Below are 23011 nucleotides of genomic sequence, written 5' to 3' on the forward strand. Positions count from 1 at the left end.
TAAAAATATGAGGCAAGTAGAAAGGCGACATGCCCGTGTTAGCCAACTACACTCTGGGTAAACTTGTGAGAAGTTGGGATGAGATGTTCTACTACTACAACACTGCCCTTTATATCCTTTATACATGGACACCTCCATCACTTTATATCCTGTACAGGAGTGGAAAGAAACAGATTAAAAGACGAGTGTCCACTTATTCTGTAAGAAAACAAAGGTGTCGTCATATCTGAATTCATTTTTATTTCATGACATGAAATTATATCATATTATATCAGATTAGAACAACCTTGCAGTTTAATAATCCAGTCAGGTCAAACAACATGTGATGGAGAGTCTAAGGCTTGCATAGCACATGACACCGTAACTCAAGCAACCTAAGAAGAAAGCGTTTAAACACAATGACGAGTAAAACAGATCACAGTTTGCCTGGTTGGGTCTGAATCTGGCCAGCTTGTGGGTCTCGGCCTGGTATCGCAGAAACAGCAGCAACGAACGAACATGTGTGAGACAGAAGTTTTCAATTCCCAAATAAAAATGGTTGAAATTCAAAAATGTGGCTCTAACTTGCCATTACACAATGTTAATGTCTCCTTTAAATCAACACATATTTTGTTTAATCTTACATTCAGTCTATCCATGTGAGGAAAACATAAAACCAGCAAATGAACACGGCAAACATTTAACATGGGAAAAGCAGAGCGTCACCGTCAGTAATGTTAAGAAGCCAAAGACCAACGACCCTGAGCGCAGAGGGAAAACCTCCTCCTCAGTTAAAAGCGGATGACATTCCTCTCGTGAATAATTGATTTTAAATTCATTCTGCACTCAGGACACAACGGGACAAACCTATTAACCCCAATTCAGCTTCACGTCAAAAAGAAGCGAGACCTTAAAACATGACAATTGGTCCTTTTCATAGTCGAAACACTGTGCAAGTACGCAAGTACAGTAACACGCAGTTGCACAACAGCTAACGGCTGAGCAAATGAACAGAAATACAGCAGTGAATCCACCAGTGTGGTGACCCGCCAGACAAACCAAGCCACGTCAAAAACCCTCAGTCCACCGCAAACAACAGGTAGCTTCTCTTTCGTACCGGTGCTCCTTCCAACGCCGCACTACTGAGTATTAACCCTCCTCAAACACTCCTCCAGGCTACGCCCATGGAGAGGGAGGGGGGGGAGATGAGGAGCTCTGCTGAACCCCACCCGTCAGGTACCACACCTCCGCCATGGCACGGCACGGCTCTCCAGCTGCATCAGTGTCGCCTGAGGTGCATTCTGGGAGATTTCCCCCAGAATCCACTCACACACGTGGACGATGGCGTCCCCACTTTAAAATGTTATTATTACATGACAATAATATGCTGCAACTCAATGTGTTGATGTTTAGTAATTAATTAATGCATTATTGTAGGATGCAACTGAAGTAATGAGTTTCCACCCCCCCCCCCAAAAAAAGAAGAAAACCCCACTAAATAAATAAATAGAATATTGCTTCTGAAAACCGTTTAGGTCTTTTGTTTCCTTGGTCTTGTTATTGTCGTGTTAGAGACCCCACCCTGAAAGACAAGCGTGCCTTCCTGCCGACAGACTCCACTCCAGTTGGTTTATTGCTTTGGTAGCAGAATTTCACTCTTTGAACAAAAGAAAAAAAGAAAGACCAATTTTATTTTCAATCACAACCACTCTGAAAACAGCTTAGATGTAGTAAATACCACCGCGGTGACTCCTCAGCTCAGCGGAGTGTCTTCTGCTCAGCGGCACGGCGGCAGCGGCTCCGCCCGAAAAATGGCCAATTTGTGTCCCGTCTGGGACGCTGCAGTCACTGATACGCGGGAGTCAGCTCATACGGCGGGGATCGGGGTGCGAATCAACTCCCCAAACCCCGAAGTCATCAACACAACCGGTCAAGTAAGACACAACAAGCAATCTAAAAGGTCACACGACGGGGCCGGGGGGGGGGGGGGGGGGCTCACGAACAAGGCTGAGGTGGGCAAGACCAAGCTAAAATCGCCCAATTATCACCGGTGGTGAAAGAAACAACATGTACTCCTTGATTTGTGTTTGGGGGGGGGGGATTACTTGCAAGCCCCGCTAGATACAGTGAGGACGTCTCCGTGTCAGTCTTTTCAGTGCACATACTCGTCATCACTCATGTCCGAGTCATCAGCATCCACCTCTCCTTCAATCACCGACTTCTTCCCTCGGCAGCAGGACACCACCAGACCCACGAGGAAAACCTGAGGATTGGGATTAAAACCACACGTTAAGGGATGGCGGTCGATCCTGACGTCACATCCGCGAGTCCAGAATAAAGGAGCTATACAGCGTTTTGCTGATGACACCGGTTTTGTGTTGCCAGGTTGTTTTTTTTAAAATCAGTCGTGTTAAAGCGAATTGAATCATGATAACAACCTGCACAAACGGACAAATGGTCCTGGGAGGTGGAGCAGATTTATCAGCACTTAACTGAGGAGCAAGATCAGATTTCTAAAACAACGTGTCTTTCTTTTGTCCCATGAAAAGTTTCTCGAGCCTCGCTGGTGTGATGTCATACTTCACTTGACAGACAACGTGCAGCACAATAAAAGGGAAACAACATGATTTTCAACATTAGCACCATATTCATGGGGCATCCGGGTGGCGTGGCGGTCTATTCTGTTGCCTACCAACACGGGGATCGCCGGTTCAAATCCCCGTGTTACCGGCGGCTTGGTCGGGCATGCCTACAGACACAATTGGCCATGTCTGTGGGTGGGAAGCCAGATGTGGGTATGTGTCCTGGTCGCTGCACTAGCGCCTCCTCTGGTTGGTTGGGGCGCCTGTTTGGGGGGGGGACTGGGGGGAATAGCGTGATCCTTCCACGCGCTACGTCCCCCTGGTGAAACTCCTCACTGTCAGGTGAAAAGAAGAGGCTGGTGACTCCACATGTATGGGAGGAGACATGTGGTAGTCTGCAGCCTCCCTGGATCGGCAGAGGGGGTGGAGCAGCGACCGGGACGGCTCGGAAGAGTGGCCAAGTACAAATGGGGAGAAAAACTGAGGAAAATCCAAAAAAACAAAAACAAACAAAAAACCCCATATTTACAGAACATACAGTATATTTTAAGGTTAAGACTCCATTAACAGCTGTTATGAAGAACACCCTTCTGAAACAGCGCCGATGTTGTGACATCATTTGCAGGCAGTCCGTGTGTTGCTCTCCCTGAGGTCTCTTCCTATTTTTTCTCCCTGTTAAAGGCTTTTCAGGGAGTTGTTCCTTATCGATGTGAGGGTCTAAGGACAGGATGTTGTGTTGCTGTAAAGCCCCCTGAGGCTAATGGGTAATTTGCGATATTGGACTATACAAATAAAACTGACTTGACTGCAGAAACGTACTTCCTGGTCTGCAGATAGGTTGCACTGTTTCAGAAGATGGCGCTACCTCCAGCTGTAACATGTAGCGCTGTTATTCACATGTTCTCACACAACTGTGCATACCTTTGATTCCTGCATTTCATCATATTTTCTTATTTCTGATTTTGATTATACGATGCAGCCTATCAGCAAATCAGGAAGTCAGGTTTGATGCTCATGCACTGTTCGCCAGTGACGCCACTGGCAGAAACTATTTCAGAGACGCACACACGGACATGTCAGTATTATGGCTGCTAAAGGAGACTTACCCCCTCACATACAGTGATGATGTCTAAAACCGAGAGTTTTCTCCCCTCAAACAACAGATGAAACTGGTACAGCCTCCTAATGGACCCTGACATTTGGTACAGTCTAGGTGTACGTCAGTCTAGGAATAAGTCAGTCTAGGTGTAAGTCCGTCTAGGTGTAAGTCAGTCTAGGTATAAGTCAGTCTAGGTGTAAGTCAGACTAGGTGTAAGTAAGACTAGGTATAAGTCAGACTAGGTGTAAGTAAGACTAGGTATAAGTCAGTCTAGGTGTAAGTCAGACTAGGTGTAAGTCAGACTAGGTATAAGTCAGACTAGGTGTAAGTAAGACTAGGTATAAGTCAGACTAGGTGTAAGTAAGACTAGGTATAAGTCAGTCTAGGTATAAGTCAGACTAGGTATAAGTCAGACTAGGTATAAGTCAGACTAGGTGTAAGTAAGACTAGGTATAAGTCAGTCTAGGTATAAGTCAGTCTAGGTATAATCAGTCTAGGTGTAAGTCGGTTTAGGTATTAGTCAGACTAGGTATAAGTCAGTCTAGGTATAAGTCAGTCTAGGTGTAAGTCAGTCTAGGTATAAGTCAGTCTAGGTATAAGTCAGTCTAGATGAAAGTCAGTCTAGGTATAAGTCAGTCTAGGTATAAGTCCGTCTAGATGAAAGTCAGTCTAGGTATAAGTCAGTCTAGGTGTAAGTCAGTCTAGGTGTAAGTCAGACTAGGTATAAATCAGTCTAGGTATAAGTCAGACTAGGTGTAAGTAAGAGTAGGTATAAGTCAGTCTAGGTATAAGTCAGTCTAGGTGTAAGTCAGACTAGGTATAATCAGTCTAGGTGTAAGTCAGACTAGGTGTAAGTCAGTCTAGGTATAAGTCAGTCTAGGTATAAGTCAGTCTAGGTGTAAGTCAGACTAGGTATAAGTCAGTCTAGGTATAAGTCAGTCTAGGTGTAAGTCAGACTAGGTATAAGTCAGTCAAGGTATAAGTCAGTCTAGATGAAAGTCAGTCTAGGTATAAGTCAGTCTAGGTGTAAGTCAGTCTAGGTGTAAGTCAGACTAGGTATAAATCAGCCTAGGTATAAGTCAGACTAGGTGTAAGTAAGAATAGGTATAAGTCAGTCTAGGTGTAAGTCAGACTAGGTGTAAGTCAGTCTAGGTATAAGTCAGTCTAGGTGTAAGTCAGACTAGGTATAAGTCAGTCTAGGTATAAGTCAGACTAGGTGTAAGTAAGAGTAGGTATAAGTCAGTCTAGGTATAAGTCAGTCTAGGTATAAGTCAGTCTAGGTGTAAGTCAGACTAGATATAAGTCAGTCTAGGTATAAGTCAGACTAGGTGTAAGTAAGAGTAGGTATAAGTCAGTCTAGGTATAAGTCAGTCTAGGTGTAAGTCAGACTAGGTATAATCAGTCCAGGTGTAAGTCAGTTTAGGTATAAGTCAGACTAGGTATAAGTCAGTCTAGGTGTAAGTCAGACTAGGTATAATCAGTCTAGGTGTAAGTCAGACTAGGTGTAAGTCAGTCTAGGTATAAGTCAGTCTAGGTATAAGTCAGTCTAGGTGTAAGTCAGACTAGGTATAAGTCAGACTAGGTCTAAGTAAGAGTAGGTATAAGTCAGTCTAGGTATAAGTCAGTCTAGGTGTAAGTCAGCCTAGGTATAAGTCAGTCTAGGTATAAGTCAGACTAGGTGTAAGTAAGAGTAGGTATAAGTCAGTCTAGGTGTAAGTCAGACTAGGTATAATCAGTCCGGGTGTAAGTCGGTTTAGGTATAAGTCAGTCTAGGTGAAAATCAGTCTAGGTGTAAGTCGGTTTAGGTATAAGTCAGTCTAGGTGTAAGTCGGTTTAGGTATAAGTCAGTCTAGGTGTAAATCAGACTAGGTATAAATCAGTCTAGGTATATAAATGATCGACCTGAAAAATATCTGGAAAGACAAAGACCTATCCAACAAACTACAAATAAAAATTCTAAAGGCGGGCAAGACTAAGGCCTACTGTGACGTATGGGGCAGAAGGCTGGACATTGGGACAAAAAGATGAAGATAGAACACAATCTGCTGAAACGTGGTTCTACCAAAGACTCTTAAACATCAACTGGCGAGAGAAAAGAACCAATCAAAGCATCCTTCAACAACTCGGCGTCAAACGAGAACTATATGGTGCCATTCTTAAAAGAAAGATGAGCTTCTTTGGGCATTCTAGCCGAAACAAAAAATGCTCCCTCACAAGAGACATCATACAAGGGAAGATGGAGGGTAAATGAGGACATGGCCACCCCAGGATGAAGTATATGGACAATTTAAAGGAATGGACAGGACACTATGGCTGAAATTTTCACACCATAAGAGACAGAGACAGATGGGGCAACATCATCAGGCAGGTAGTGCGAGCAGCTAACGCCCACAAGGACGATGCTGGATGAGTGAGTGAGTGAGTGGGGTATAAGACTAGGTATAAGTCAGACTAGGTATAAGTCAGACTAGGTATAAGTCAGTCTAGACGTAAGTCAGTCTACGTGTAAATCAGTCTAGGTGTAAGTCAGGGTAGGTATAAGTCAGTCTAGGTGTAAGTCAGGGTAGGTATAAGTCAGTCTAGATGTAAGTCAGTCTACGTGTAAATCAGTCTAGGTGTAAGTCAGGGGCCACGTGAATTATGGTTTCTGACTGGAGAGAGGACGTAGGCATGTGGACCCTGAACGCCATGGAATGCATAAGAGACACCAAGTTGGAAGGATAAAATATTCAGGGGCTAGATGCATACTGTTTACTGCAAGCACTGCTGTCACCTTAATTGTACTTTGAACTTACCCCAATAAATACCCAGTTACCGAAGTAGTAGATGGTGCTGAAAAACCAAAACTTGTGGAGGAAGAGATAGGTTCTGGTCACTGTGCACTCATCTGCAAATGACAGAAGGACAACAGACATTTTATTTCATGCTGCTCTTACACCATTGAAATCGTTGGGTCATACTGTACTGCGGCAAGCGATTCAGCTTCTGTAAATCACACCTTATTCGGTGTGGAAACAAACACGGCGGAAGGGGATAAAATGTCTTTTTTTTGCTTGACTGTGGTGGTATTGGAAGAAAAATGAGGTGGAAGTAAAGAGGGGAGGTTAGGAGGGGAGGTTCGGGTGAAGTGGACGTGTAGCCTGGGGAAATGGGCTTTTCAGTCTGCGGAGGAAGATGGGAAGTGACTGTGGTCCCGACTGTGGAGGAAGGCTTATCCACAGGAACAGTATGAGTGCAATAACGTGTGACAAATCAATTGCCGGCTCAGGCTTTGTAATTGCACAAGCGGAGCACCTCTTGTGCATTGTTACGTAGCGCCATGCCGTCACTTAGAGCCCCAAAAGTGGCTGCTGCGAGGGCACGCCACGGTGCCTCGGGGTAACATGTCCCTCCACCAGAAAGAATGGATGCAATTGGGGAGAAAAAGGCCCCCCCCCCTTTTTCTCCCCAATTGCATCCGGCCAATTACCCTGCTCTCTGAGCCATCCCGGTCTCTGCTCCACCCCCTCTGCTGATCCGGGGAGGGCTGCAGACTACCACATGCCTCCTCCCATACATGTGGAGTCACCAGCCGCTTCTTTTCACCTGACAGTGAGGAGTTTCACCAGGGGGACGTAGCGCATGGGAGGATCACGCTATTCCCCCCAGTTCCCCCTCCCCCCCAACCGACCAGAGGTGGCGCAGTGCAGTGGCCAGGACACATACCCACATCCGGCTTCCCACCCGCAGACACGGCCAATTGGGTCTGTAGGGACGCCCGATCAAGCCGCAGGTAACGCGGGGATTCGAACGCGTGATCCCCGTGTTGGTAGGCCACAGAATAGACCGCCACGCTACCCGGGCGCCCCCACAACCACTCTGTTGGAAAGAGGGACTCCGTGCCAGTGTTGGTGTGAACACAGCTCAATCCACGGATGGGTTTTGACAGATGCTGCATTTTATGGAGGCCTGCATATAACACGACATGTAACACGCCGGCGCTCCACGCTGAAAAATGCAAAGGTCAGAAAACACCACCCTCCCTCGGTCTGTTAAGAAAGCACCACCCTCCCTCAGTTTGGTAAGAAAGTGCGCTATGAGCTGTGTCTCACACACAATGCGCCAGCCGGGGAAGTGTGACCAACAAGCAGCCCAGCACAACAGACTCTGTTTGTAATCCCTGAAGGGGGAGCGTGACGCTACTGCAGGTCCTATTGTCCTGTGTGAAGACAAAGCGCGCTACACATGCTGATGCTAGCTCTGCCCTCCCTGCAGACATGCAGTCAATATTTAAACTACACACACCTCTGCTCATGTTGTTGTTTTATTGCTCTACGGTCTGCAGTAAAGACTGTACGGGTCGGATTTTCTTGGTTTGATTTAGAGACAGAAACTGACAGTGTCAAGGTCAACGCAGGAGAAAGAGAAAGCGAAGAAATGTCACCTTCTACAGTAGAGGACAGAGCCTATGCCGGGACACTTTGGTTATGTAACTGAATTGGACGGCGTACACTTGACATATACATAGGTTGGCCCACAGAAAGCATAAAGTACAGCAGCGTGGCACATTGAGATGGCAGCCAGACACACTTTGATGGTTAAATATGACAGTTTATGGTCTACGAGGGCCTATGAATGATTGAAAAACAGTCCATCACGGAGGCTTTAAAAGGAACCCTGAAAGGCGGGCTCCGACAGGAATACTAATACTGCAGCGTTTGGTCACGGCACGTGTGTCCGTGTAGTCTGTGACCTCACTGAAGGAGCACAGCAATCGTCACCATGTGGGCATCTAAGCACCACCACAGAAGGTCTGCAGAATGTGTCCACCATAACTACCTGCAGAAGGAGCATCTTACTAAACTGAGCTGTGGAGCAGGGTGGTTCACCAGCGTCATCAGCCTGCACATATGGCTCACCTCCACCTGCAGAGCTCACTATTGGTTTTATTGATCATTTTAATCTGTTTTAGGATCGGCATGGTGGCGCAGTGGTTAGCGCGGTCGCCTCACAACAAGAAGGTTCTGGGTTCGAGCCCCGGGGTAGTCCAACCTTGGGGGGTCGTTCTGGGTTGTCCTCTGTGTGGAGTTTGCACGTTCTCCCCGGGTCTGTGTGGGTTTCCTCCGGGTGCTCCGGTTTCCTCCCACAGTCCAAAGACATGTAGGTCAGGTGAATCAGACGTACTAAATTGTCCCTAGGTGTGTGTGTGTGTGTGTGTGAGATGGCCTGGCGTCTTGTCCGGGGTGTCTCCCCGCCTGCTGCCCAATGACTGCTGGGATAGGCTCCAGTATCCCTGCGACCCTGAGAGCAGGATAACTGATTAGGATGATGGATGGATGGATGGATGGATAGAAGGATGAATGAATGGATGGATGGATGGATGGATGGATGGATGGATGGATGGATGGATGGATGGATATCCTTATGTTAAGACTTTATCATCCATATTCCTCATATGGAACTTTGTAAAATATAATTGTAACTGTAAATGACCGTGAGGAGAAATCCATGTTGTTTTTGTTTTGTGCTGCAGGCGGTTGTAAGTCCAACATTGTACACTGTGTTTGGTGACATGTGCCCAGTGCCGCCCCTCGGACATTGGCTCCAGCCACGGCTGGCAGCCTCGCCCCGCTTTCAGACCGGTTAGTGGGTGTGGAAATTTGCACACTTGGCGAGAAAGGGTCACACCACTCAACGTAGGGATTCCCATATGTTCATCCTGAGGTCTGGGCTGGTCCAGTGATACCCGTCAAGATGAACCTTTAACCACCACCAGTAAAACACGCAAGACACCGTCCGTTAGGAAACCCTTCACTGTTTCAGAGCCCGAATTGTCCGACTCTTGCAGTACTGTCAGTGAAGATGCTCCGTAACTTATATAAAATGAAATCCTAAATGTGAATCGATTGTCTCTTATGTATAACTTTAGGACACAGTTATCCTTCACTCACAAATACTGACCTGGCTCTCATAAGAAATAATACATGAATACATAAAGTATTAAATAAAGTACTCAATAAAGTTCTTGGAAAAGCGTTGACCGGTTAAAAAAGTAAAAATAACTGGTGGAGAGCACTCAGCAGAGTGCGGCTCCCTGCAAGGCGCAGCTCCCTCCTCCGGTGCTCAGACTAGGCCAACCGGCTGAGGGGGCGGCACTCAACTGTGGTATAAAAGAGGTTTTTCAAAGGTTTGGAATCACCGCAACCATGAGAGGTCCTTGATCATACAGTCACAACTGTGCTCCAAAACGGCCAGGCTGAAGGCCAGCAGGATGCAGATTAGCAGCAGACGCACGGACGGAAAAACCAGCGCTCTTCCAGCCTTCATCAGACTTTTACACAGATCAGGCAGCGACAAGAATATGCAACACTTCCTGTTTTGACTGTAAACTAGGGGAAGTTGCTCCTTTATAACGTTCGCATTTTTTTGGATCATCATAACTCTTTAAATAACTTTTGGCTGCCCGATCTGAGTCAAATGTAGATGTGAGTCCCACATGCACGAGCATAAATGGTTTACCCGGCATTATTACGTCATGAAAATAAAGACGGAGGTTATTATTTTTGGTTCCTCCAGTGTTCCTCCATTTCTCCTGGGCTGAGACGAGCAGAGAACGAGTCGCTGGCTTGTGAAACACAATCATTTACTTTCAAGACTCAAATGCAAATACATAATATTTTGATGGTCAACCGCGCGCATGTCCATCCATCCATCCATTATCCAAGCTGCTTATCCCAACTGGGGTCGTGGGGATGCTGGAGCCTATCTCAGCAGTCACTGGGCAGCAGGCGGGGAGACACCCCGGACAGGCCGCCAGGCCATCACAGCCCCCCCCCCCACACACACACACACACATTCACACCTAGGGACAATGTAGTACGGCCGAGTCACCTGACCTCCATGTCTTTGGACTGTGGGAGGAAACCAGAGCCCCCGGAGGAAACCCACGCAGACCCGGGGAGAACATGTAAACTCCACACAGAGGACGACCCGGGACACACGTGACTCACACCTATGGTTGACTCCGATCAGGCAGTGACAGAGAGCAGCGTTGGTCGAGCGATATAGAGAGTGAATGAAGAAAGGGAGCGGCAGTGCCGAGGACAAACGATTTTCCAAAGTTTTGAATCGCCGCAACCACGAGAGGTTCTTGATCATACAGTCATAACTGTGCACAAAACGTACAGGGCTGACAGGTCCAGTAGTGTGTGAGCTCAGCTGCAGACTGGTCTGTGGAGTTGAATTCTCCACAGATTCAATCTGTGGAGAATCGCATCGCATTGGAACGTGTGTGTAACTAGAAATTGCCACACAATCAGCAGGTTGACTAGCACTTCAACTTGATAAGACACACACACACACACACACACACACACACACGACCAAATGCAATATCCTCCCCAGGCGACGGCCTGCTGGAGATAACAGAGATGACATCAGATGTGGGAACTGTGTGATATGCATCCTCGCTGGCTGTGCGACGGCGTTTTGTGTGGTGCAGTGAAGAGAACGGCTCGTTTCTCTCCGGTCAGCGGCGTGGTTATTAGCTCGGCCACCGACATCTACATGAACGCGACTTGGTCTGATAGTGAAGAAAAGGACAAACAAACGGGGTCCCTGAACCTGGGACGCTCTGCCGCTAATCAGGCGTATGTGAGATGGAGCGGAGAAGGGTGGAGCGCAGGACTGGGAGGCTGAAGTGAAAGAGACGTGCACTGTCTGGCTGTGTTAGAGAGCCATCTGGAGCATTAAGACCGACCCTGCTGAGCTGCTCCTCTCACGCTGCTCCTCACTCCAGCCGGGACCACATGAGCACCGCAATTACACTCGGGCTCACCGAGGCCACGGTCCGCTGAAACAGCACAGCTCGCTTTGCCGATTCCACTTGTTACCGCTAATATGCTGAAAGCTCAGCAGACATGAATGTTTGATCAAATTGTGCTTCTCTCGGCATGACAATGTGTTTAAAGCGACGGTGTTTCTCTTTCTTTTCATGAGACGATTTCCAGCTATAGCCTTGCCGCTGAAATTACCGTCGAGCAAATGACACCCGGTTCTCGGGAGCTGCGGGTACCCATGGGAGCAGTAAAGCTGTAAGCGGGGATCGGCGTTTGCCTCTGGAAGACCAACAGATAATAGGAGGAGCAGTTCCATCATCCGCCCCGTGCCTCCGCTCTTCTCCTGCAGCACCTCAGCCATCTGTAGCCCTCCAGCTGCTCACCTGAATTACGGGGCTCAGAACGGGACCCGCAGATGGTTCGCAACAGTGGTCTGCCTAAACATATTACCGTGTACACTACTGACCCAGTTCACCTTGAAACCACCACCGTAGCCCGACGAGAGCACGGGGCAGCTTGCGGGTTGCAGGAAACTTCACCTTCAGCGATACCGAGGCGAGGGCTGCGCTGCGTAGCACAATGCATTATGGATAACTTCTGTCCCCCGCATCCTGACGCAAACACTAACGCGTGAATACATGCATTTTGAGTCCGTGCACAAACACACACATGTACACACAGATGCACACACACAGTTGTGCATTCTGAATGCTTCTCCATCAAAAAGCACTCTTTCGGACATGCACGCTTTTACTTTATCCCTTTTACGGGGAGAGAAATGGACCGCCTGCATTCAGAGGTCCACGGAGGACGCCGACACTCCTCCGGCGAAACTATTTTTGAACCTTCAGCCTCTAATTTAGCTTCTAACGTAGCCTCTAACTTAGCTTCGAACCACTGAGATGAAGGGTAAAACGTTCTGCAGTTCTCACTGACTATGAAGGGGAAACTAGAATACAGGATAAAAAGATGACTTTAGTTTCACACGATGGTTTGTTGAGTTTCATCGATGCCATCACACCACAACGTGTATCATGCAATTGTTTGTTCATATTTGAAGTCAGTGTGAAAATACTGATCACTTTGACTTCCCCCCATCAAAACATGAATGTCCAGCTAACACACAAGCAGGCACGCTGCACAAACACCAGTCATCTCCCGCAAACAAACAATCCATCATGCCTTCAAATCTACACTATTGAGCTCAACCACAAACCGACTATATATTTCAGTTTTAAAAAGGTCTCGACATTTTGAATTTATTATCCAAATCAACAAAATCAGGAACACTTTATTTGTCGTTTCATTTCAGGTACGGAAACATCGTTTCCTCCGGCCAAAGACAAAATCACACATCCAAAAAACTACAAGAACTACAAGAACACATACATCCAAACTAACGCGTGTATCTAAGCTAAACAAAAAAAATAAAGAAATTAAAAAAAAATCACTGTCCAAGGGAACGAACGCCAGCCAGGATGACTGTAAGAACTGCCGGTCTGCATGGGCTAGCAGTTAGCTTAGCCTGCCCCGCTTCCGCGTCCTGTCAGTCTGCCCTCAGTGCTTCCTCCTCAGGCACAGCTCCAGTCAGGGCCGTGGTCCTTGGGCCCACCGGATGCACCAGACCAAGCTCCACCAGCCGATCCAATGCCAGGTCTCCCAGCCACTCAACACAAAAACACCACAGTCTATGCCAGGCAAGGCCGCGCCAGACCGCCCTCGGTGTTATCAGAACTGCTGGTCTGCATGGGCTAGCAGTTAGCTTAGCCTGCCCCGCTTCCTCTCAGATTCTGCCCCCGGTGCTTCCTCCTCGGTTGCAGCTCCAGGCAGGGCCGTGGGCCCTGGGCCCACAGGACACAGCCGACTAAGCTCTCCGAGCCAATCCAGTGCCAGCTCTCCCAGCCATCAAACCAAGACAAAACTTAAAACGCAGATGCGGACGAAGACACTGCATGGACGGTACCGGGTGAGGCCGCCGCAAACATGAATTCACGCCGCCATCTTCCCACACCGGAAGCGGGAATTTTTTTTGGTAAAAATGGTGGGATTCTTGACCACAATTCCATTGGTAAGGTAAAATGTGGTTCTTCCTCATCCCAATGACAAAGAATGATTACTTTTACCACGAGACCATAAAGGCCCCTTGACACAACACTGATCACCAAACATATACCTTAACATATACAAACAGATACCTTAAACTGCTGCTCTACTCTGAGGCGGGGGGGGGGGGGTCTGCAGCGTACCAGATTAATCTTTTTGTTGTAGAAAAAGTGGGGAATCCTTGACTGACTACTGAGCAGTCTGACGATGCTCCCCATGATGCGGTGGGCATCAGAATTAATTAGTGTTGGGACAGCGGGGAGTCGTGTGTTGCGGGAGCACCTGAAATCTCCCAGGCAGCAGATAACATCACAGCCGTTTTAGCTGTGTAGCTCTCCGAAACAATGCTGAGGAAACCTGCCTGTTGCTAGGAAACAGACGACCAGACCATAGTGAGGAAACAATACGCTTCAGCATGATGTACATCGCTGAGATTGAAGGCCATCAAGTAAATCTGATATGCCTTTAACGACTTGAAAACATGACTCGTTTACACCCACTTAAGATTCAGCCGACCTGCCAATGCAGCATTTACACAGAGACACCAGGTAGATGGGGAATAAGCCAAAACACTAATTAAAGAAGTTTATTCAAATTACATTTCGTAACTTTTTAAAAACATTTGTCCCCCTTTTTCTCCCCAATTGTACCCGGCCAATTACCCCACTCTTCCGAGCCGTCCCGGTCGCTGCTCCACCCCCTCTGCCAATCCGGGGAGGGGTGCAGCAACCATCATGCCTCCTCCCATACATGTGGAGTCGCCAGCCGCTTCCTTTCACCTGACAGTGAGGAGTTTCACCAGGGGGACGTAGCATGTGGGAGGATCACGCTATTCCCCCCAGTTCCCCCTCCCCCCCGGACAGGCGCCCCGGCCAACCAGAGGAGGCGCTAGTACAGCGACTAGGACACATACCCACATCCGGCTTCCCGGCCACAGACATGGCCAATTGTGTCTGTAGGGACGCCCGACCAAGCCAGAGGTAATACGGGGATTTGAACCAGCGATCCCCATGTTGGTAGGCAACAGAATAGACCGCTATGCTACCTGGATGGCCGGTGCAAGGTTTTAAAGTGACTAGTTCAGGTTTTCCCGCTAGAGCTACAACAGTGTGAACCCAAGAAGTCCTGAGCTCCCCTGTTGTCTCAATGCTGTAATTATCGACACTGTCAGGCGGAAACCAAATATCTGCAAAGGAACTGACTGTACAGGAAGTGAACAAATCATTATTACTTCACTACTTTGTAACCAAACATTACATTTTCAAAGGCTTTGGAAAACACTTCATTTGACCAGGAAGACTGAGCTTCCACAAGCCTCAGCGGGGTACAACATGCTGTATACACTCTATTTGTGTCATGAAAACTGCTAAATTTGCAGATTTGCAGCTACCGTCCAACAACACCGTTATGTTCTCTAAAACAACACATGGCAAGAAAACAAGACTACCCTTGTTTTCATACCGTGTGTTCTCTGACATAACACATGGTATGAAAACAAGAGCAGTCTTGTTTTCATACCATGTGTTATGTCAGAGAACACACGGTATAAAAATAGGAGTAGTCTAGTTTCATACCGTGTGTTCTCTAACATAACACATGGTATGAAAGTAAGAGTAGCCCTGTGCCGCAATGAGCTATCGTTCAACTTGTTGAGACGTCAAACTGCTGAAGTAAAGCGATCTCTGGAGAAAATGAACGGGGACATGAAACATGACGTGTTGTCGTCACCGTGCTGGAAGACGTCCACCGCGGGTCGGTGAACAACAACACACCTGACAGCGTGTGACATCTGTGCTGCCAACGGCGCTGCAACTCTCCTGCCTGGGTTTAATATGAGACGACGTCACGTTTCACGGGCAAAACAATAACCAGCGAGCTAACAGAACATTATCCTGAGCTGTAATTCCACGGAACAGTGAGATAAACTTTTGCTGCACACGTATGCTTTCCTTTTCACGGAAAATGAAAACATTAATTTTCATTCAATGTAGCGAATTCAGGGGGCAGCCGGGAATCTGCTGCAGCCGGGACGCGAACCCGGGTCACCTGCACCACGGGCGACTGCGCTAACCAGTCGCCCGTGGTGCAGGTGACCCGGGTTCGCGTCCCAGCTGCCCCTGAATTCGCTACACTGGTGTCAGAAGTGGGATGGTGAGACCATGAGGCCATCAGAAGCGCATGCGCCCAGAGGCGTGAGGGAGCTGATATGCTGAAGCACGGGGACGCACTTCCCGAAGGAGGCGGGTGGTGTAATGACCACGGATGTGTAGACTTACTAGCCCTTGGTTAACAGGTCAGACCTTTTAGTAGACTGGTTAGCGCAGTCACCGATGATGTGGGACACCCGGGTTCACTTCCTGGTTGCCCCTGGATTCGCTACATTGGTGTCAGAAGTGGGATTTTCGCTGATGATTAGAGGCTGGGTATTCACGATCAGGAGGTGGGCCAACTAATAACGGTAATGGCAGGGGAAATGCTATACGGAAAGCCCAGGATACCTCTCAGTACATTTATTCATCTTCTTTTTTCTCTTAAACTCACCAGCCGAGTCCCTCCACATCTTCGTACCATGTGTAAAATCTCTGAGGGCAAAGGCCTGCAGACTGAGGCTGTGTGAGGGCAGTGCAATACACTCCTGTCAATTCATCTCCTTTACACCGTGTAAATGAGAAATGGTCTGGTAATGACCTCGGAGGAGATAATGGAGGGTACGGCACTCAGCACCTGCTCACCAAGATGTTAGTGCCATTACTCCACTGTGATCCAGCGGCCAATCAGTCACGGGCTTGGCTCTTACCCTCTCTTGCCCTGTCTTTCTGTTAACCCAGTGTCACACCTGAGGCATGGGCATTACAAACAGGTGCCCTTCAGTGGTCGTTTTACCACCCACGCCTGTTTCCATTCTTCTTCGACAACATCCAGAGAGGAGGTGCCGAGGCACACATCCGTCTCTTCAACAAACACTGAATGCAGGTTAGCAAAAACATAACACCAAAGTTGATGACCATGAGTGTGAAATGGGCAGGAAATGATTAAAACGTCATTCCAGGCTCTGCAAAAATCCACTGCTTTAAGACACCACAGCTCACCACAGCTCACCACAGTCCCCCACTCCCCCGTTCTTTTGTTGGTCAAATTATGTTTTTAACCCATGCAACTACATCAACAATGACTATCTCTATGCTTACTGCTGCAGAATATTAGCACTGTCAGCATTAAGAAACACACTGACGTGGCAACACCGTGACATAGTTAAGATGCATGACAGAGATGTCTAAAAATCAGAGTCAGAAACACTTTGTCATTTCATTTCATGCACTTGTGCACATGAAATGAAAACATGGTTTCCCCCAGCCCACAGCAGTGCAACACAAAGACAAGAACACATCCAAAAACTACAAGAACACACACATCCAAACACATCCAGGAGAACGAACGCCAGCCAGGATGACTGTCAGAACTGCCGGTCTGCATGGGCTAGCAGTTAGCTTAGCCTGCCCCGCTTCCGCATCCTGTCAGACCGCCCTCAGTGTTTCCTCTTCGGGTGCAGCTCCAGTCAGGGCTGTGGTCCTTGGGCCCACAGGATGCAGCAGACCAAGCTCCCCCAGCCGATCCAACACCAGCTCTCCCAGCCAGACACCTTCGACACATCTCCCCACACTCCACATGACAACACCAAAAACAGAGTTAAGACTAGGCGAGGCCGCCGCCAGACTGCCCTTGGTGTTATCGGAACTGCCAGTTTGCATGGACAAGCAGTTAGCTTAGCCTGCCCTGCTTCCGTGTCCTGTCAGACCGCCTTCAGTGTTTCCTCTTTGGGCACAGCTCTGGTCAGGGCTGTGATCCTTGGAACCACAGGATGCAGCAGACCAAGCTCCCCGAGCCGATCCAGTGCCAGCTCTCCCAGCCATCAAACGAAGACACAAACTTGGACGCAGACGTGGACAAAGACACTGCATGGACAGTACTGGGTGAGGCCACTGCAAATGTGAATCCGTGCCGCCATCTTCCCACACCAGTACTGGGTGAGGCTGCTGCAAACATGAATTTGCGCCACCATCTTCCCACACCAGAAATGGAATGTAAGCAACGTAAATGTAAGCACGGAGACAGATAAACTTTACATGGGATACTTGGAAGAGAAAGGTGACATGGAAAGGGATGTTCGTCTTCACTTTAGTATAGTATTGCTAAACAAGAATATCTAACAGTCAATACGTTCGTAGTCAGGGCTGGAGCAGACACTTTGGGCTCTAGCTGACCGGGCTAATACTGTAAAAACCGTACTAGCCCAGATAAGTGATTACTTGCTCAATGTATGCCATGCCAATTCTAAAGTTTAAATTGCCAAATCTGCCTTATAAAAGGATGAGCTCCATATAGTTAGATGGTTTGTGGATAGCCACTCCCTCCCAGTCCTCTTGACTCTTCACAAACACTCACTCTTATATACTCACGTAACTTTTTGATGTGTTCTTTGGTTGAGATGGTGACAGAATATTTGAAAAAAACTCTGTACAGAAGTCAAATTAGTTTAGCCAGATATAGCTATAGCTGTGTGAGGCTGTCCCGTCTGTGTAAGCAGGTCATGGCTAGATAATATCAATATTTTGTTAATGTCCTGCAGAAAACACACATATGAGCATGTTGATTGGTCAATCAGCACAATATAGCTCACTAATTTTGTTTGACTAGCAGATCAATTGGTGTAGAAGCCAATAAATCTGTGATTGCAAACATTCCCCAATCCTCCGTGAACAGGACACATGGCCACTGTAACTCTAGTTAATGGTCACAGTAATATGCATATGAAACTGGTCGCTGGTTTCGGTCGTTATGCCACCGTATTGTTTATAAGGGTGGGGATACCTGCAGTCAGTTGAGACTTATGATCAACTCGACTCCTGGTCGCTGCACTAGCGCCTCCTCTGGTCGATCGGGGCGCCTGTTCAGGGGGAGGGAGAACTGGGGGGAATAGCGTGATCCTCCCACCTGCTACGTCCCCCTGGTGAAACTCCTCACCGTCAGGTGAAAAGAAGCAGCTGGTGACTCCACATGTATGGGAGGAGACATGTGGTAGTCTGCAGCCCTCCCCGGATCAGCAGAGGGGGTGGAGCAGCGACCAGGACGGCTCGGCAGAGTGGGGTAATGGGCCAAGTACAATTGGGGAGAAAAGGGGGGAAAAACAAAGAAAAAAAACCCCTCAAAACATGAGTGATGAAACGTTTCTCTCAATAAACCTTGTGTCCAGATGACCTGATTCAAGCTTCTGTGGTTGGACCACAGTAAATGTCAGTGACACCTTCACTATGGCAAGCTGCAGGCTTACATGAGCACTGCAGTTAACTTGTTGCTAGTCTATTATAGAGCGAAAGGACAACAACATGTAATACGTAACCTGACTCTGCAAGCCAAAGTAGTCTAAAACCAAGGCACAAGTCCTGCAAATAAACTTTATTTAGACATAAAACTGGTGCCTCTCTCTAAGTAAACACGTTATGGGATGTTCATCCTCACATTCAATCTGTCATTCAAATGAATGTGGCTTTATTTTTGCAAATTTAATTCATGCATAAAAATAAAAATGAATGTAATTTAATTTATGCATAAAAATAAAACTGAATGTAGTAATCTGCAGTAAGCCACGACACAAGGCTTGTGTGTGGTGTCCTCCCATCCATCAGTGGAGTGGAACAGCTCCAGGACTTTTGCCAACTCACCAAGAGCATTTTGGTGTCTTTTGGCTTTAAAACTGACAAGAGCTTGAAATGAAAATGAAATGTTAACAGCAATGGGATTTTTCCAAACAACTGAAATGAAACACAGGGCTTGAGCTTTGGCTGGCTGACAAGCATGACAGCAGACTAAATTCACTTCTACCTTTTTTCTCTTACCGGTTATTATAAACTGTACATACAGAACAGTAAACCAGACGACTGACGGCCTCTATCCTACACAACAAAAAGTTGCTGGATATTGATTTTACTCTTTTACCATCCAAATGAAATTTAACAAGCTGTTCGCCATATATCCCTTTCTGAGCTGCTCACTGCAACCCAGCCTAGTCGCATGTGTTTTCTCTGCTGGACACTTCCTCCCACTTCATGGTTGGCTGTACAACGGCTGTCAGGAGGGCCAAGGTAGCCAAAATGGGCTCAAGTACCGTAGCTGGTCAAGGGAAACGGTGGAAATTCTGTCAAAAAATGGGCAACACCCCAGTGACTGGCAACAAGTCATTTTGGCTTTTTGGTGTGCAGAAAATGGCACTGCAGAATGATGATGGTAGGTAGTCAGTGCAGAGATTCATACCCCTCCTTATGAGCTCTGAGTACAAATCCAATTAGTCAAAGCAACTTCACGCCCTGCAAAGATCTTCTCAACCAGCCAGTTATAGAATTACTGACCACAGATATAACACTGATGTTCTGAAAAAGACACAACTCCCCTGCGTGCTGGTACTATGAAAAAACATCTTCCAGTTTGGTCCAGTTTCGTATTGCTCAAACTGTCACATCAGATCAACTTCCAACCTGAAATATTACAGTATGCAGCCCAGCCTTGGTATCTGCACCGCACGGCGTCTAGTCACAAAGATATTTCCATTTTTGGGGTTTTTTTTCTCCCAATTGTACCTGTCCAATTATTACCCCACTCTTCCGAGCCGTCCCGGTCTCTGCTCCACCCCCTCTGCCAATCTGGGGAGGGCTGCAGACTACCACATACCTCCTCCCATACATGTGGAGTCGCCAGCTGCTTCTTTTCACCTGACAATGAGGAGTTTCACCAGGGGGATGTAGCGCGTGGGAGGATCACGCTATTCTCCCCAGTCCTCCCCCCCCCCCCCGAACAGGCGCCCCGACCGACGAGAGGAGGCGCTAGTGCAGCGACCAGGACACATACCCACATCCGGTTTCCCATCCGCAGACATGGCCAATTGTGTCTGTAGAGACACCTGACCAAGCCAGAGGTAACACGGGGATTCAGAAAGACGATCCAAGTGTACGCTACCCGGACACCGAAATGTGCTTTTTTGACATAATTTTTCTCTCATCTCATCTCATCTCATCTCATCAGCCGCTTCTCCGGGGTCGGGTCGCGGCGCCAGCAAGCTAAGTAGGGCACTCCAGACGTCCCTCTCCCCAGCAACACCCTCCAGCTCCTCCTAGGGGATCCCAAGGCGTTCCCAGGCCAGATTGGACATGTAGTCCCTCCAGCGAGTTCTGGGTCTACCCCGGGGTCTCCTCCCAGTTGGACGTGCCCAGAAAACCTCCAAAGGAAGGCGCCCAGGAGGCATCCTGATCAGATGCCCGAACCACCTCAACTGCCCTCTTTCGACATGAAGGAGCAGCGGCTCTACTCCGAGCTTTCTCCGGATGTCCGAGCTCTTCACCCTATCTCTAAGGCTGAGCCCAGACACCCTACGGAGGAAACTCATTTCAGCCGCTTGAATCCGCAACCTCACCCTTTCTGTCACTACCCAAAGCTCATGACCATAGCTGAGGGTTGGAACAAAGAATCATTATTTTTTAACCTACAAAAACCCGTTAAGACAAGCAGCTAAACAAATGTTACTGTAAGCATCCATGTTGGGGCTCAGTGGCTCTGGTCCATCAGCAACTCTCTCGAACTGAAGTAAAGTCTTTGCTTTGAGCCAAATCAAAGAAATGCTATCTGCTTTTATCAATGACCTCGTCATTTATGCAAATTCAGTCAATTTAAGTACATCCCCTTTTATGGGTCGAAGCTTCTATAAACCTTGCACCTCGCACTTGAGTCGGGTTTTGGGTGAGGGTTCAGCTGTAGTTCCCACTGATAGTGACAACACTGTTCTTAGCATATGAAACCCTGTCATTACCTTCTTGTCTTTGGAAAAAACAAACAAACAATATGTAGATAACCACTTTCTGTGTGGGATTCAGAATCTAGATGTCTGGGGCGTACCAGCAGTGTAGTGGTCTATTCCGTTGCCTAGCAACACAGAGATCCCGGTTCGAATCCCCGTGTTACCTCCGGCTTGGTTGGGCATCCCTTCAGACACAATTGGCCGTGTCTGCGGGTGGGAAGCCGGATGTGGGTATGTGTCCTGGTGGCTGCACTAGCGCCTCCTCTGGTCGGTCGGGGCACCTATTCGGGGGGAGGGGAACTGTGGGGAATAGCGTGATCCTTCCACGCGCTACATCCCCCTGGTGAAACTCTTCACTGTCAGGTGAAAAGAAGCAGCTGGTGACTCCACATGTATGGGAGGAGGCATGTGGTAGTCTGCAGCCCTCCCCGGATCGGCAGAGGGGGTGGAGCAGAGACGGGGACGGCTCAGAGGAGAGGGGTAATTGGCCAAGATCAATTGGGGAGAACAAGGGGGTTAAAGGTCAGGTGTCCCTAAAGACACAATTGGCCGTGTCTGTGGGTGGGAAGTCGGATGTGGGTATTTGTCCTGGTCGCTGCACTAGCGCCTCCTCTGGTTGGTCGGCACACCCCCCCCCCCCGAATCAGCAGAGAGGAGGTGGAGCAGCGACCGGGACGGCTCAAAAAAAAAAAAGAGCGGAGTAATTGGCCAGACACAACTGGGGAGAAAAAGGCGAAAATTTGAAAAAAAATTAAAATGTAAAAAAAAGAAGACAAAAAAGAAGGGGGGGGGGTCAACAAAAAAAAAAAAGAATCTAGATTTCTCAAACTACAATCCTTCTTTTGGAAACCAATCAGCTGATTAGAAGTATTACGAGACCCTTATTGAGATTAATGACCTTATTCATGAGCACTAATAGCAATCAACTGTCCTGTGGAAACGTTCAATTATCTCGGTCTGCAGTCATCTTCGGCGGTAACGCCGTCTGTGTCTGCTGAGCACATCGCTAACACCTGCGCAGCCACAATGGAGAAATAACAGATTAAGTGCAAGAGAAATACTGTTTTGTTACGCCGTCTAATTCCATCTTTGGTTTATTTCAAACCCCCCCTCTCTGACGATCTTGCACACTGCGGGTAGCAAACCGGTAAGGTGACCACACAGCTGAGCCCCACGGGTTGATGGTGAGATACCTGGGGAGAAATGAGGCTAAATAACCCGCACTTGTTAAAATTCTCAACTGGATAGCAACAGAGTGCTGATAACCGGCGGGGCAATTTCTGTATGATGGAGATAATGTGCTGTCTGCCACACGGCCCCACGCCTGGTGCAAAATAAATATGCCCTTCCAGTTAGACATATCAGCAAGTCACCTAATTATTCTGCCTTCATGGATATAGCTTTAAAAATATAGCTCTGCCGAAGAAAAAAAAAGAAGAAGCAAAAAACCACAGGGGTAATTGAAAACGGATGCGATACAATCACATTTTTTGACAACAGCTGAAAACTCCGCAAGCTTGGCTGGTCGGGATGAACGCCGCTGGCTAAGTGGACTGTGGAGACTGATATTCAGACAGTCTGGCACCTC

At 47.8% G+C, this 23011-nt stretch overlaps 1 protein-coding gene across 2 annotated transcripts in view; it reads right to left on the reverse strand.

Moving 5' to 3' along the window:
- Positions 1-231: 231 nt before the first annotated feature.
- Positions 232-23011, reverse strand: part of lmbrd1 (LMBR1 domain containing 1) — a 136585-nt gene continuing 113805 nt past the window's right edge. The window contains exons 15-17 of one of the 2 annotated variants that reach the window (XM_056291954.1): positions 6456-6547; positions 2145-2242; positions 232-1636 (exon numbers count right to left, since the gene is read on the reverse strand). In XM_056291954.1, the coding sequence (XP_056147929.1) occupies positions 1537-1636; positions 2145-2242; positions 6456-6547 (290 nt within the window). In that variant the 3' untranslated portion in view covers positions 232-1536. Of the gene's footprint in view, positions 1637-2084; positions 2243-6455; positions 6548-23011 lie in introns of both variants that reach the window. The other variant, XM_056291955.1, reaches the window with a different exon arrangement.

Source organism: Lampris incognitus, chromosome 13 (genome assembly GCF_029633865.1).
Source record: "Lampris incognitus isolate fLamInc1 chromosome 13, fLamInc1.hap2, whole genome shotgun sequence".
NCBI lineage: Eukaryota > Metazoa > Chordata > Actinopteri > Lampriformes > Lampridae > Lampris > Lampris incognitus.